Source organism: Ammospiza caudacuta, chromosome 2 (assembly GCF_027887145.1).
Source record: "Ammospiza caudacuta isolate bAmmCau1 chromosome 2, bAmmCau1.pri, whole genome shotgun sequence".
NCBI classification, from domain to species: domain Eukaryota; kingdom Metazoa; phylum Chordata; class Aves; order Passeriformes; family Passerellidae; genus Ammospiza; species Ammospiza caudacuta.
Genome location: NC_080594.1, coordinates 26,747,916 through 26,762,976, shown reverse-complemented (window position 1 = coordinate 26,762,976; position 15,061 = coordinate 26,747,916). Strand labels below are relative to the sequence as shown.

Genomic DNA, 15,061 nt, shown 5'->3' with positions numbered 1-15,061 from the left:
TCTATTTTTCTCTGGAAGTAATTCAAATATCATACTATAAGGCAGTTAACTTCATACTACAGAGACAGCAAAAAGTCAAAGCCCCTTGATGTTAAGAGTGTGTAAATATACAGGAAGATTATTCCTTTTTAAGTTACCTTAAGAACCATTGAGTTCACTGGGAATTTAAGACTATCAAGGAAATCTAAAAGGTCGTATAAACTGTAACCTTTCCACTCTTGCATTGAGATAACATCATTTCCTTTTTATGCATTTTCAGTATTGAGGAATACAAGCAGAAAGAGGAGCATGAACGGAAAATGAAGGAAGCTGAAGAAAAGAAAAATAAGAAAAGAGAGGAGTTAAGTGCACTGAGACAAGACTTTGTTTTGCTCCTTCAAAAGAATCAGGAGTTGCCCAAGCACATGCAGTTGCACAGAGAGGTACACCTGGCTTTTATTAGGATCATTTACATTTACAGGCACCTTCTAAAATGTTGCTACATACCATGTTGGGGCCAAAGATGTCCAATGCTTTGGATTAAGGTAGTTTAAAGAATATATAAATTGATGGACTTCTGAATCACAGCTGAATCACAGCTGATTATTTGTGCCAATCAAGAAGCACAGGAAAATAATTTGGTTCTCTGTGGAGATAGCTTCTGAAATAAAGGATAGTGTTGATGTGCATGCAACTAAGGAACCTAGGTAAAAATATTTATTATGAAGATCTAGTAGCCAAAATAATGCGATGCTGGGTTTTCTGTCTTCCTGCAGGAGTTTGAGATGGACCGTAGGATCTTTGAAGAGCTGGACAGGCAGACACTACAGAGAATCCAGTTAGTGCAAAAGCAGCTGGCTTGGGAGCACGAGAAACAATTCATTGGACTTCAGAAACTACAAAAACAGTAATTACCTCTTTTCTTCTGACCTTCCATGGGGTTAATTGTCTATGAAGTTGTACCTCCCACAAGAAAAAAGAATGTGATTTTTTTTCTCTCTCTCTCATATAATCAGTATTTAATCTGTTCTGTTATGATTCTGTTCTTATTTAAGAATCTTACTTATTCTTGGAACATACGCAAGAGTATATGTTCATATTTATTTGTAATTACTTCTATTGAATCTTTGGTAAAAATGCAGATAGTCAAATGAAGGAAATTACTTCATTTGGATTCACTTCTGTATGAAGAAAGCTGGTTGAGACTATTTGCCTGGGGTTTTGCCAGTAAGTTCAATAAGAACCAAGAACTCTTACTGAAGTGTTGAAAAACAACCTGGGAAATGACTGCCTGTTTTTAAGAGATGTTGTGTGTCTGTCAGGTATTTTAATGTCATTGCTAACACAATGTTCTCTATACAATTTGAAGTTACAAAACAAACTTTCTCAAGAACAAAAGTTTAGGCATGAGGTCCATTTTGAGTTGGTTTTCATAGATCTAGGTAAGAGCAAAACATTAATTAATAAAATAAACACACAATTAAAAAACCACCTTAGGCACACAGAGTATGTAACTGGGAAAAAAGATAGAATAAGCATGTTTTTGACAAGTCCTTAGTGGAAGATGAAAATTACTCTCATGAAGAACCTGGTATAAGTTTCAATATTGGGAAAAGTCTTCATGTGTTTATTCTTGATCATCTCCATTCTTAGATTGCATAAAAGCCAGTAGATAGTGTCATATGTCATCCTGCTATGCAATTACTTACTGACTTGTGGATTTATATGTAAGGATTGCATGTGCAATAAGTAAACTACACTATTCATGCCCTTTTGGTCAAGGTAAAATGGTATGTTGTGCCCACTGACATCAGACAGTTTTGTCTAATTTGTGATTCCAGGTTTCAGGACTCTCTGGAATTTACTCTCACTGTTCATGCTATTCAAAGCAATCATCAGATTTCGACCTACAGCCTTCTAACAGTGTCTGAGAAATACGCCCAAGATAAGAAACAGGAGGACAGCAAGGGGGCAGTACATAAAGAGAAGTGGACAGGACTTAAAGAGGCAGAACAAGCAGAAGAGGAGATCTCCAGAGAGACAAGCCCCGTGCACAGAGGTAATGATAACCATTTAAATATTTCAGTAATAGGGTTTCTGTCTTTCAACTCAGTTTGTATTCCTGAGTCCAAGTTAAAAATACACATGTAAGTGCAGGTAAAGAAATATAGCTGTAATGTGTTTTTTTAATACCTACGTACAAATAACACTCAAACATAGTTTTCCATGTTTAGATCAATCTCAGCAATTGTCTGTCAGCTGCGTGGGTAGAATGTGACTAAAAGTCAGTCAAAGAACCCGAATACTTACAAAACATCCACTACAATGGAACTAATTTACATCAGTTCTACAGGAGCTGTCGGAGGGAGTTTCCAGTGGCTGGAACTGTGCTGCATGGTATTACATTTTCACATGGTTATATCTTGTTTCAGGAAGTGTAGCTTTTGAGAATGAGGCTGAAAGGCTGAAGACACCAGACGTCCAAAAGCCAACCACGCGTTATATAGAAAGCAGACGTCAGAAAATCAGAAGGCTTATTGAGAAATATGATGCACTGAAAGCCAAGATCATGAAGAGGAGGGCAGAATGGCATGAATTGTGAGTCTTGAACTGGACTCTGTTCCCTTTTAGTTCTGCTTCTTGTTTGAGGTCTAGTAATGCCATTTAGGTGTCATATGGCACTATAATCTCCCTGCTTAGGTTTTTATATTCCTAAGGGTTGTAATTAAAACAGATGAGTTTGCATGTATTTCCAAGTCTCGAGAGAGCATTAGAACATATTTAGTTTCTATGGTTCCTGTAAAATATTATCAAATTTGAATCCAGCTCGGTAGCTGTATTTTCAGATAGGGAGTAAAATGTGTCTAAATTGCTCATGACTGAGGGACACCTACACCGTTACAGTCAACTCAAAGTGAATCCTGCCAGCCCCTCATGGAGCAGACACTGTAACAGCTGGGTTAGGTCAGCAGTCTTAGCGTCTCAGCCTTCATGGGAGTGTTTGTGATATGTCATCATGCTCCACACTGGTCTTTATCTTGAGCAGCAAGAAAAGGGGACAGGACATCTTTCACAGAATCATAGTTCCTTCCTGAGTTGGAAGGGACCCACAAGGACCATCAAAGGCCAACTCCTGTCCTTGCATGTGGCAGCCTCAAGGGTCACACCCTGTGCCTGAGGGTATTGTCCAAACACCCCTTGAAGTCTGTCAGGCTCGGTGCTGTGACCACTTCCCTGGGAGGGCTTTTCCAGTGTCCAACCACCCTCTGAGTGAAGAACCTTTTCCAAATATCTAACCTAAGCCTTATCTTTGAATGACCACTTTTTCAAGGCTGGGTTAGATGGGGCTTTGAGTGACCTGGTCTAGTGGAAGGTGCCCCTGTCCATGTCAGGGGCACTGGAACGAGATGATCTTTAGGGTCCCTTATAACCCAAACCATTCTATGCTCATGGAAGTACAAAAGTTCTTCCTTAGGAGATGAATGGCAGGGAATAGGACCAATGTAGAGTCAGAATACAAAGCTTTTAAGGTTATTGAGTGTTTACCAATGTAGAGTGGGATCAGGTATTCTGTGCTACAGACTGGTAGATTGTTGATGTGTGGCTCCCTGATAGCAGCATGTGCTCACTGAACCCAGAACTCAGTCTGAGTGTGAAGGTTTAAATTTTCCCATGGCAGAGCTGTTTAAGAGTTCTTAGGGGGGAAAAAATATCTGGGATTTTCATTTAAATGTGCCAGGATATTCTTTCCAAAGCAGCCATTCTTTTCTGAAAGAGATGTTATCAGTCTTTCACCTCCCAAACTTTGCTGCACAAGTAAGAGGGTATGAAGTGACTGTTCATTTGTATGTTTTCTGTCTTGAAGTTCAGCTTTATTTTGTACCTACCAGATATAAGAGCAAACCTAGACATAGCCATGAGAATTCCAAAGATGCTGAGGACATCAAAGAAGCACGGGAGACTATAGGATGTTACAGGCTGAAGAGTGCCACTAACTACACACTCACTGAAGATGAGCGTATAAACACTGAAAAGAAGATGATGCAGCTTGCAATCCTGGAAGACTTGGTATGTAAAACTGTATATAGCCCCATTTTTTGAGAGGAAGTGAGGATAGTGTATTAATCACTGAAGAAATTTTTTTAAAGGAATTGAAAGTGAGTGTGGGAATAGGCCTTGAAGGACAGATGGCTGTTTTGAGTAAGCTTTAGTTACAAATCAGCCCTTTTCTTGTGAACTGTCTTGTGTTTCAGCAAACCCAAAACGGAATCATTCCAGAAAGAGAATTTACCTTTACTTGTGTTTCAGCAGGAACATCTGTCTCTTTTAATTACAAGTCTTATAATCTAGTAAAAACACTGAGCTAAATAACCCGTGCCATGAAATACCTTTACAAAAACAGGGATGTGAGCAAGGACAAGTGTTCTGGTGTGGCCTCTGTATTTGCACTTTGGCAGTTGCTGCTCCTGGAATTGGAATCTTCCTGAGAAACCAGGTTTTTTGTACCCACCTTGCTATGGTGGAACTCCTACAGTAACCACGCATCTTTCAACCTTGAAGACACAATAAGTTCAAATGTTGTGCAGTATCTTTGTTGCTTTCCCTGTGATTTTCCCCCCTATCCTTCTCATAGGAATAGTTTTTAATTGTATTTGGCTGGAGTGCAAAAGAGTGATACTGGATAACTTTGACAGCAAGGCCTAAGCATTACAGAAGCAATGCCACAGTCTCAGGGGATTTGTTTGATTATTTTAGTCTCATTCTGTAGTTCTGATGCTGTCAGATAGCCAGTGATTAACCCAATTCATTAGAGCAAACAAAGGGAATAGTTCTTGTCATAAATTCTGGGTTTATACAGATGAGGAATTCCAGTTGCTTCAGGTGGATGGTGTGTTATTTTCTTCTATAAAGATCAGAGAAGTTTCTCCCAAGAATATTAATGATGATAGATCAAATAGATCGATTTATATAGATATATATATATATTGATATAGATCTATATTGATATAGATCTAATGATAATAGATCACAATTATTATTTTAGTAAAAAGAGTCAACTAATAGAGTGTCCCATTATCACAGAATGTTTAATAATCCTAATGTTAGCCTTCCTGAGTTGGGTAAGACTGCTTCCTGTGGTGGAGAATCCTACTAAAATAGTTTTTCCTTTGCAGATCCATAAGACGAAAGTGAATATGAACAAAGAGATTGTGTCTTTGAGGGATCTCAAGGTTTCTACTATTGATGAAATCAAAAGTTTAGTGAAGGAAGTCAAATCCATACAGGCAAACTTAGATGTATCAGAACATCTTCCTATTCCCCCGATCCCTCAGTTACACCCAGATGAGGTTCCTGAAAAGATAGTTGAGTGCAGCAGTGACGTCCTCCTAAAGTTCAAAGAGGAGCAGGAGGCCAAGGCAGAGCTGGAGGAGCCGCTGGAAGGATGTGCCTCGTTCCGCGCATTTAGGCACGTGTTTTTAAAAACTCCTCCTGTGGAAGAGGGCGATGCCATGGTACAGACTGGAGATGCATCAGCTGTGGTCACAGGGAAGCAGGAGGCTTATGAGATGGAGAAAGCAGAGCCAACAGAAATGGAACTGGAAATTTTAATGAGAGAGAAGATAAAAAATCTGTACTTGCAGGAGACCTTGATTAAAAAGGTAGGAAATTGAAAGTTATTTTTGTCAGATTAAAAAATCCCACTGGTTCATAAATGAAACCAAAACCCCTTCAGTCTCAGGATTGCCGCTAGTCTTGCCTTTCTGGAGTCCCATAAAATGCTAACTATTGCAAATTTACAGTGGAAATCAATATAAATCCATAACTATAACCTGTGTTCTGACTATTATCACTTGAAAGATATCTTAGATTTCTTACTGATTGTGACATGAAGCTGTGATCTTAGTGGCCAAAAAAAAGGGGAAAAAAAAGAAAAGTAAAATGTTAGACATAACTTGAAAAATTACAGAGTTAAAAAGCAGCATCACTACAACTTTGTAGATTCATGTTCTCAGCTCTTCAATAACTGTAGTCTCAACTTTTTGGTCTAAAAATTACTTTGTAGGATTAGAAAAGGTACAAAAGAGAGTAACCAAAATGCTTAGTCATGGAAAAGATTCTTTATAAGGTACATCTAAGTGGATAATGTATCTTTGGCCTGCAAAAAAGGCAACTGAAATGGTTTTAGAGATGTGATAAAATTCTGAATAGCATAGAAAAGGAGAGTAGGAATCATGTCCTAAAAGAAGGAGAGATATCAAATGAAATGGTTACATAGAAAGGTTGAAGCATGCAAGTGAAAATAGTTTTCCTGTCCAACAATTAGCTAAGCTTTGGAGCTCAGCGCTAGAACATGGGGGAAGCTATAATTTGATAGTGTGGAAAAAAATCCATTCAAAGCTGTTGAACACAAGTATACTGCTTCAAGCTTAGGATGCACCTAAGTCAGAGTTTAAGAGAGCTGTATAGCAGAGGTATGCCACTGTTCACTTGTTTGCTCCATTTCTTAGCATCTCTCCTCTAATATCTGCTACTGGGAGTTGATTCTTTGGTCTGCCTCAACACAGACACCCTTGTGTTTATGTGTATGAAGGTTATGAGGGAATACCCAAATTCTGCTGTGAACATCACACACCTGTAAGTTAATGTTAGCAGCTGCTAGTACTTATTTTGCTGTAAATGTCTAAGTGAAGAGCTGGCAGCTGTTTCAAAAGAAGTCTGTCAAGACAGAAGAGTTATTTATTGATGGATCTGGGATTGTTATATAAACTACTGTAAACTGCAGACTACTCCAAAACATTCTCTGAAGACTAGAATACTTCAGGGATGGAGGGGATGCAGTGAAAGATTCCTGTGAAGCCCTGGTGATTCTTTTACTATTATGCTGAGAACAAAGCCAAAGACTTGGGATTAACTTTGTGTTTCAAAGTGCATCGTTACTCTCTAGGAAATAGCATTTCTGAGTTGTTGGTTTGGCAGAGAGAATTTTTCCCTTCTGCTCCCTTCTCTAGCTTTGCATGTTTAACTGCACTGGAAATACTTTTCCTGTTCCTGATTTCACACTACTTTGCTCCAGATCAACACACTGGTGATCAACTTCGATGCTGAACTCCGCCTTTTGCGGCACAAGAAACTGAAGATGGATGTGCAGATGAAAAGTGCTGATCTGCGCTGCATCACATGCTGCGAAGAGCTGCTTATCCTGAAGAAACTTGAGATACATGAGGACCTTCTTGAGGAGCAAATTTGTGCCATCATCAATAAACAGGAGGACATACATGTAAGTAGATCACATGTAACATTAATTTAAATTTAACAGTACCATTAGTGCATGGCTTGAAACAAAAGTAAACCATAAACTAAATGGTGACATCCCTTGGCTTTGTTTTAGCACCAATCCAGTGACTAGTGCTAAATTTTGAAAAACAAAAAACTCTTGATGATCAGCCTAATAGGATGTTCACTTCTGATGTCGCCCTGTTTTTTAAGTTTTTCTAAGCCTTCTGATGTTTACATTCTTGTAATGAACTTTCTTGTACACTTTATGTAAATAACTTACTGTTTCGCATTCTTTTACGGAGGAAAAGAAATTTGATAGACTGTTAGTTTATCCAGTCTCATTGGAGAGTGATAGTGTCACTGTCACCCTCCAATCCGCTGTCACTTTTAGAAATCTATAAATGTTGGAGTCAAAAATTAAAAGTCTTTTTTTGCCTTGGAAAATCCAGTGTCCCCATCTGTTTCGTGTCCTAAAGTGACATTCTAACTTCCAATACTTAATTTTTTAATAATCTTAACATCTGTATTTTAATAGATCCTTCATGGTATGTCATAAGTGACTAATCACATCCTTTAAGAACATATTCCTAGGAGATGCTTGATTGAACCATGGGTTTAATCAAGAGAGACAGACAAGTTTTGCATTTCCAGATCTTCACAGATGCATCCTATATAGGTACACATGAGCTGTACCTTTTAACTGAAATAGGTTTTTGTTTGTTTAGTCAAAATTGAAGAGCTGCCTTGCACAAATGGAGGATAGAAAGTCTGAGATTGTAATGCTGGAGGAACGTGAGAAAGCTCTTTATGCCAGCTTCGAAGCATCCCTTGGAGAAAACAATGAATTTGCTGATGTTCTGACAGATATTTTAAAGAAGGAAGTTGTGTATGTGGAAAAAGAAGAAGTAAGAAGAAAAGCAGGTTGGAGATTTTGTTCTTTTTGCTTTATGGATTTGTTATACATATTTCCGTGTGGTCAAGTACGTCTCTCGGTCTAGCTGGAGCCCTGAGCTGGAGCCCTGAGTACACACAACACTCCAGTCAGTTCAAAAGCCCGTAGGTCAAATCTACCCAGATTTGTTTATAGACTGACAATGTCTTCTGTGGCTGTCATCTTGAATGATAACTATGATGTAATTCTATGAATGATAACTATGATGCAGTTGGTCTGATAACAGCTCCTGCAATTTACATCCTGTAAGTCAATACTGAGGACTGGTAATTGGTAAGAGGAAGAGGCACAGCTTTAAATAGGTGCTTTCCATGCTTTATCAATGGGAGCTATGGATAAGTGATTAGTCTGTCACATTTGTGGCATTCTGCTTTAATCTGTCCATTGACTAATGAGAGATCATAAACCTAATCTGCAATCATCTATTACTCACAGGACTAAACCTATTACAAAAGGATTTCATTCATCTTAGTGACTCAGTTTTAAGCTGTTAAAGCTAGGCAGTCCTACTGAGCTAAAATACTTGTGCTCTCTCTGACATGGCTTTTGATTTCCAGTGGGACGTGATTAGCAAAAAGTGCAGGCAATGGTGATGTTTTATGACAGATTTGTGCTTCCATATTCTGCTTGGTTGATTAATCTCTCTGGTAGAATGCTAAACCCACGCTGTTCAAGTTCCTAACACCTATAAAGAGAGAAAATATGTTGAAGATAAGTCCCAAAAACATGGGCTGCATCTGTGCCTGTACCACTACTAGGTGATCTCTCTCTCTCTCTCTTGCACTTTCCCTTTCCCTTTTTTCTTTTTCCTTTCTGTGAAAACATCACATCAGATCAAAGCAATAGGCACAAGGGGCCTGGATTCACATATTACCAGAGTGATCTTTCATGGGTTGCTGGGCTTGTGTTCACCAGCACATTGGCATAATGCATGGCTGGTGAGTCTGGAGCATTTTGCAAGCCAGTGCCTGTTTCTTTCAGGTGAACAAAATGAGAATGAAGAGGAGGATGATGAAAAGCCTGACTTAAAGACTGATGAAGAAAATGGTGTATCTGAACGCATAGTCTTTGATGACTCAGTTTGCCCAGAAGGTACCTAAGCTGTTATTTCCTTGTCTTGTTGTTTAGCTTTAGGGGCAGCATCATGTGTTTGGAAAGAAAACACAGATTTTTAAAATTATTCACTGCATGGTAAAGTCATGAAGGGGTGGAATTTGTGTACCCCTTCTGTGTGCAGCATTTTTCCCTGGGAAACTTTGGTCAAGACAATAAAACTGCTGGTAGTGTAGACTACCCTAATTGAAAAAGTTTGGAAAAATAAAACTTAGCTAAGCACTAAGAATTAATTCTTTTGGGTAAACAGCATTCATGGCTGTTATCTGGAGAGAAAAGTTTCCTTTTTGGATTGGAGCAGTGGCATGGCTGTGCTCTCTGGAAACCAGCTGCGTGGCCTGGCTGGATCCCTCTCTGTTCAGGGAAATTCTGAGGGGATCCTCATACTGGTAATTGAAGCTCTTTGTTACCACCTCGTGGATTTATGCAGCAATTGCCTGTTGCTAGGCTGCTCTGAAAAGTGAGTAGCTTTACTTTGCAGAATCCTCTTCATTTGTGCATTCAAAAAAGGCAGGCAATCTTTCTCTCTCCTTTTCTTTTGTACAAGCTTAACTAATTCAGATTTTTTTTTTTTTTAATCTTTGAGTGATGTGTCAATGACCGTGCATCAGCACTGCTTCATTTTCAAGTTCTAACTTACCAACAATTTGCCTTCCCTTTTTTTAAAATTGGATTTTAAAATCATTTCCACAGATTGAATTTTTTATTAACTCCTTGTTCATCGCATTTTTCAATGGAATGTTGGGAAGAAATAAAGATTTTTATTTCTTGCTTAAAACGTCCAAATTGCTAATTTAATAGGGTAATTGCCTGTTGCATTAGTACCTTCATACATTCCCTTTATGTGGAATTTTTTTTGCCTTTATTGGGCTCTCTTTTTTATTATTATGCCTGCTGATTTGGGCATAATTATGCATTTGCTAAGCATTACTGAAATCACAGTATTAGATAGAAATTCACATATCTTCCTTACCATGACACAGGTTCCATGAAATACAGTTTTGTTTACAAGTAGAGCTATAAATGATCCCTACAGCAAGTTCATAATTTATAGTGAAGGGGGCTATGGAGAAACAACTATGTGCGCACATAATTGAAGATTTTACTGCAACACATATTAACTACTGGAACTGCATTGCTTACAAAAGCTCATTTTTGAGCACTTGCCTTTAATGCTGGCTTTGATGCATTTAATCTGACTTCTGGAAACAAGATGCCTTGACTGAATGTAAAGAAGAAAAAGATCCATCCAAGACAGTCACCCGTTCACGGAGGCACGTGGCCCATGGGTTTATGTTTAAGGAAGCTCTAGGGAACCAAACCCATGGTGTTATTATGGGCAATGCTGGGAATGTGCACAGCAGGAGAAGGTACCAGCTCTAATCAGTAATTCCAGAGTAGTCACAGTGAAAGTAAGCTCTTCTTTGACCCTTTCCCTCTCAGGCTGCAGTGAGGATCTCTTTCTGAACACCATCCAGCTCCGGCAGCAGCGCATAGGCATTGAGAAAGCTTTACAAGAGGAGAAGAAAGCTGCTGCTGACCTCAAAAAGGAATATAATGCCTTGGCCATAAAGGTATTTTAGTGTTTTCTCAGAAAACATCAGCATGTTCAATGTAGTGCTAGTGATTAGTGCTGGTCTAAGACTTAAAAACAGAACCGTAACTCTCCAAGAGGCCTCCATTTGGGAAGAGGTATCTGTGGAAGCACAGAGGCAGGAGGCAGCTCAACATGGGTCACCTGGAAAGGGTAAATCTAGTTGGTCCAACCTTAGCTTTCATGGGGCTGGATCCAGGCTTTAGATCAGTTCCTTCCCAGCTGTCTAACCTCATGCAGCAGCAGGAACTGGGTTCTCTGGTTCTGATGAAACACATGGTGTGGTCTGGCCTATCCTCTGTGTGTGTGTACAGGAACAGAGATTGAAGAATACTTACCCTAACACAAATCCAGGTTAAAATAAATGCATAAAAATTCTATTCTTCCATCTATTTCTTTTGCTTTTAGTTATTTTCCGTTGCTCTTTGTCACAGGTAACCACTGAATAAACTTTTGGTACAAATTTTCCATTTTGCCTTTTTGAACTCTTGCATTCATTAAGAAATTTGATTTCTACTCATTAAAAAATATCTTATTTTGAAGGGTTATCTGGAAGAGAGGGGGTGCTACCGAAATAGCATTGTGCAAGTCTTGAGCTTTTTTTGTCTCAAAAATGTTCCATCAAGCATGCTTAACATACAACATTTTTTTAGTTTTTAAAAGCTTTCCTAAGTGCCAGCTGCCACATATTCACCCTGGGGCATGACATTTGAGTCTGAATTGTTTCTTTCTCATGCAGAATCAATAAGCATTTCCAGGCATAACACAATAAAAATTATCTTGCAGGCTCTGTAGATGTACAAGTGTTTTAGATGCTAAACAAAGCAGCTGTCTCTTGATACATACAGAGCAGCTCTAAGGGGACATTCACAAGTGTACACCTGTGCAGAGGTATTCAGGTTAGAATTTTGCTTGAATATATGTAGACAATCCTTGGGTTTGCCTATGAAACTCGCCTATTATATGTAGTTTTAAAAAACCCCACATTTTATATACTTTTTTCCCCTTTGGATCAGGAACTCTAACAGAACCTTGTTGCCTTGTGTATTCTAAGTATCACAGGATTTTGTTTGTCCACAATTTGTCTTTCTGCAGGCAAAAGAAATAGAAACCAGTCTGGACAGAAAAAACAGGGAACTGGAGGCCTTTCAGTGGGAAAAGCTGCACAAACTGAATGAGCTGGATGTAGTTGTGCCTTTGAGACTCCATCAGGTAATTCAAGATGCTGTGCATCTGCATGTGCAGAGTAGCCTGTGTACAACTAAACAACAGTATTACTGTTCTTTGGGGCTCTTAGTTCCTGATTCACTATGGTCTCCTGGGAAGGAGATGCCATTAACTGAACTTCATGCTGCTATTTCCTCTAGAATTCCCTTTTTTTTCCCTTCTCCTGTAATGACAGAAATGAGGTAAGGACAGGCAGGCTGGCCTATAGCTGAAATGTGCATAGTCTTCAAGTGCTGTATAGGTTTGGCATGGTATTCTCTTTCAGGTCCATAATTACTGATATTCATTCTCTTGGGGGAAAAAAAATGAAACACCTCCCCAGAAAAACAAATCAAAAAATCCCCCAAAAGTATTGAAATTAATGGGAATTCTGCCCAGTTCAATAATGCCAGATTGGTACAATGCATTCATTCACACAATTCCCTGGTCTAAAAAAAGAGTTGTGCCCATGCCCACCCCACTCATTAACTCTCTATTGCTCACACATTTTATATGAAGAGACATCTCCATCGCCCTTAAGAAGTAAAGCCAGCCTTGCTTATTTCTGGCTGCTTTTGCAGGTGCAGTGCTTGGATGATGGGGAGATGCCCCGTGATTTCTCCCAGACTTTAGTATTTACCAATCAGTCCTTGCAGTACCTGAAAAAGAGAATTGTGGACCTACGTAATGAAAAGATAATGCAAAGGGAGATCCATAAGAAGGCCAAGGAGCAACATAAGCAGCTTATCCAGGACAAAAAGGAGATGGAGATGGAGATTCAAGGTGAGTAACAAAGACTGAACAATACAGCATTGCTAATATTCCTTCTGTCCCTCTCACTGGCTGTGGGTAACTCACAGCATCTGGCTCTATACTTGCATGGATGTCACAGAGAATAATTGAAGAAAATAGAACAGATCAAGTAGACTGTTTTGATGGAGTAGTGGTTTTCCAGCATTGCAGAGTCATCAGGCTGTGCCAGTTTGGGAACTTAGTATAAGTAGAGCTGACTAGGATGAGACACTGGAAGTCTGGACACATGTTTGCTATTTCTGCTTGTAAACCAGAACTCCTAGGACAAAAGTAGTTTCTCCAAAGATACATAAGCTTTTTCTGGTAATTTCCTCCCCTTTGGAACATCTGAAGAAGGAAACAAGGCCTATTCAAAACAGTTTCCCAAGAGGCAAACCCAAAGTTGTGTCTAGCACCACCAGACCTGCAAAGGCCCTATACAGCCTATGGTGTGAGAGTGGTTTAGTGACCACACTAAACCGGGGACCGGCTTAGTGACCACACAGGCATCATCATGGGCAAGGACAAATGGCATGACTCAGCTGTGAGCTCTGTGTGGTTTTATGTGAATTATTTATTACAGAGCAAATACCAAAGGGCTCAGACAAAAAGCTGAGATAAGGCAGAAATTCTTGTAAACCAATGAATGACAGTGCTGCCATTTGTGCCCATGTCCCTCTGTTAGGACTGGAGGAGAGGTGCAATAATCTGATGATGGAGAAGTTTGGTCGGCTGGTTGATTTTGAAGCAGTTCAAGTACACTCTGTTAATATACCTAGGGAGCAGATGAAAGTGAGAATAATGGAGAAAGAGTACGAGCATTTTGTGGAGCTCAAAGAATGGGAGGTAAGTAGCAGGAAGAGGAAGAAGACACATGTGTTGTGATGATCTGTTAAGGCTTCGTTTTCCTGGGGACTGAAAAGTTACACTAAAATCTTTTGTCAACTTGCTCATATTTGATTTTTTTTCACTTATCCTTAATAGACCATAGTGTTCAACTCCGATTTCCCATCATCATTGCTACCTCTGCTCCAGTTGCTGGTGCACATCCTATTTTTCATGGAGGTAGTTGATCTCTCTGTTTTGCTTTCCTCAAACACATTCCCTACATGAAGCTCTTGCAGAGTGCTTTTCTCTGGTTCTCAGGTGGCATTCAGCACCTCCTGCTTTCTCTTACTGCCTTTGGTGAGAGACTTTGAGTACAGGGCAGGCTCTGGCTCATGCCTGGGGTGCCAACCTGTGCAGTCTGAAAAGTTCATGTCTTCTTTTGGTGGGGCCTAAGGCTCAGCTGCTGTGGTGCAAGCAGGCAACACACTTATGCTGCCTTTACAGAAGGGCACAGGAGGGTACAGAAATACTATGTACCTAATAGCTTTCTTTTCCTTACACTTTTGCCTAACTGCTTTACTTACTTAGGCATTTGTAATTTAGATATATTAAAAACAAAAAGATGACATGGCACTAAAGGTACTGTGCGTCAGATCCTGCCTGGTGGTGTGGCAGGATCAGTCTGTTGTTTACCTGTGACATTTACATTGTGCCTAGAACTTCTTCCCCACTCCACACTTTTTGTCCTCTCTCCTCCCAGATTGACTTTTTACATCTTTCTAGGAAAAAATTGTGGTCCTGCAGCATCAGCTAGCGAAGCTGACAAGGGAAAACACCAGCAAGCTGCACCAGCTGAACAGGTTTTGCCATGAAAAGCATCAGCTTGAAACTGAGCTGGAATCACTGACAACTGGTCAGGTGAGCCTTGTAGCCACTGCAGTGCTTGCAGGTTTGGGACTGTTCAGAAATGGGTAAGTGATCATGTGGCCCTCCCCACCTCCCCAGTCTCACATCCTGCTCTGCAGTCAGCAGTTTGCGCTAGGAGTGGGACAGGCTGAATGGCTGCTCCTTACCTTACCATCTCTGCAATTGCTTACTTTGCTGCTTTCTAAGACTGAAACAAACTAATTTCTAATTAAAATATGCCTTGAAGGAATTAAAAGAATATTCCTTTGTTACATGGAAACAGTCATATTACAATCATGTAACAGCATTACAATGAGAACAATGGATTTATTGCTCTGTACCAGGAAGGAAGTCTAAGTTAGTGAACCTTCAGTCTTTCACATAGTTCTGACTAAAGTGGGGAAAAGTCATGG

At 39.7% G+C, this 15,061-nt stretch overlaps 1 protein-coding gene across 1 annotated transcript in view; it reads left to right on the top strand.

Annotated features, from left to right (window-relative positions):
* The window catches only part of CFAP44 (cilia and flagella associated protein 44), a 36,956-nt gene that overhangs the window by 21,446 nt on the left and 449 nt on the right, over window positions 1-15,061 (top strand). Inside the window, exons 19-32 of the mRNA XM_058800026.1 lie at window positions 260-422; window positions 756-886; window positions 1,821-2,038; window positions 2,412-2,577; window positions 3,870-4,047; window positions 5,154-5,639; window positions 7,055-7,258; window positions 7,983-8,178; window positions 9,191-9,301; window positions 10,766-10,896; window positions 12,012-12,128; window positions 12,704-12,905; window positions 13,600-13,760; window positions 14,526-14,660. Of these exons, the coding sequence (XP_058656009.1) occupies window positions 260-422; window positions 756-886; window positions 1,821-2,038; window positions 2,412-2,577; window positions 3,870-4,047; window positions 5,154-5,639; window positions 7,055-7,258; window positions 7,983-8,178; window positions 9,191-9,301; window positions 10,766-10,896; window positions 12,012-12,128; window positions 12,704-12,905; window positions 13,600-13,760; window positions 14,526-14,660 (2,599 nt within the window). The remainder of the gene's footprint in view (window positions 1-259; window positions 423-755; window positions 887-1,820; window positions 2,039-2,411; window positions 2,578-3,869; window positions 4,048-5,153; window positions 5,640-7,054; window positions 7,259-7,982; window positions 8,179-9,190; window positions 9,302-10,765; window positions 10,897-12,011; window positions 12,129-12,703; window positions 12,906-13,599; window positions 13,761-14,525; window positions 14,661-15,061) is intronic.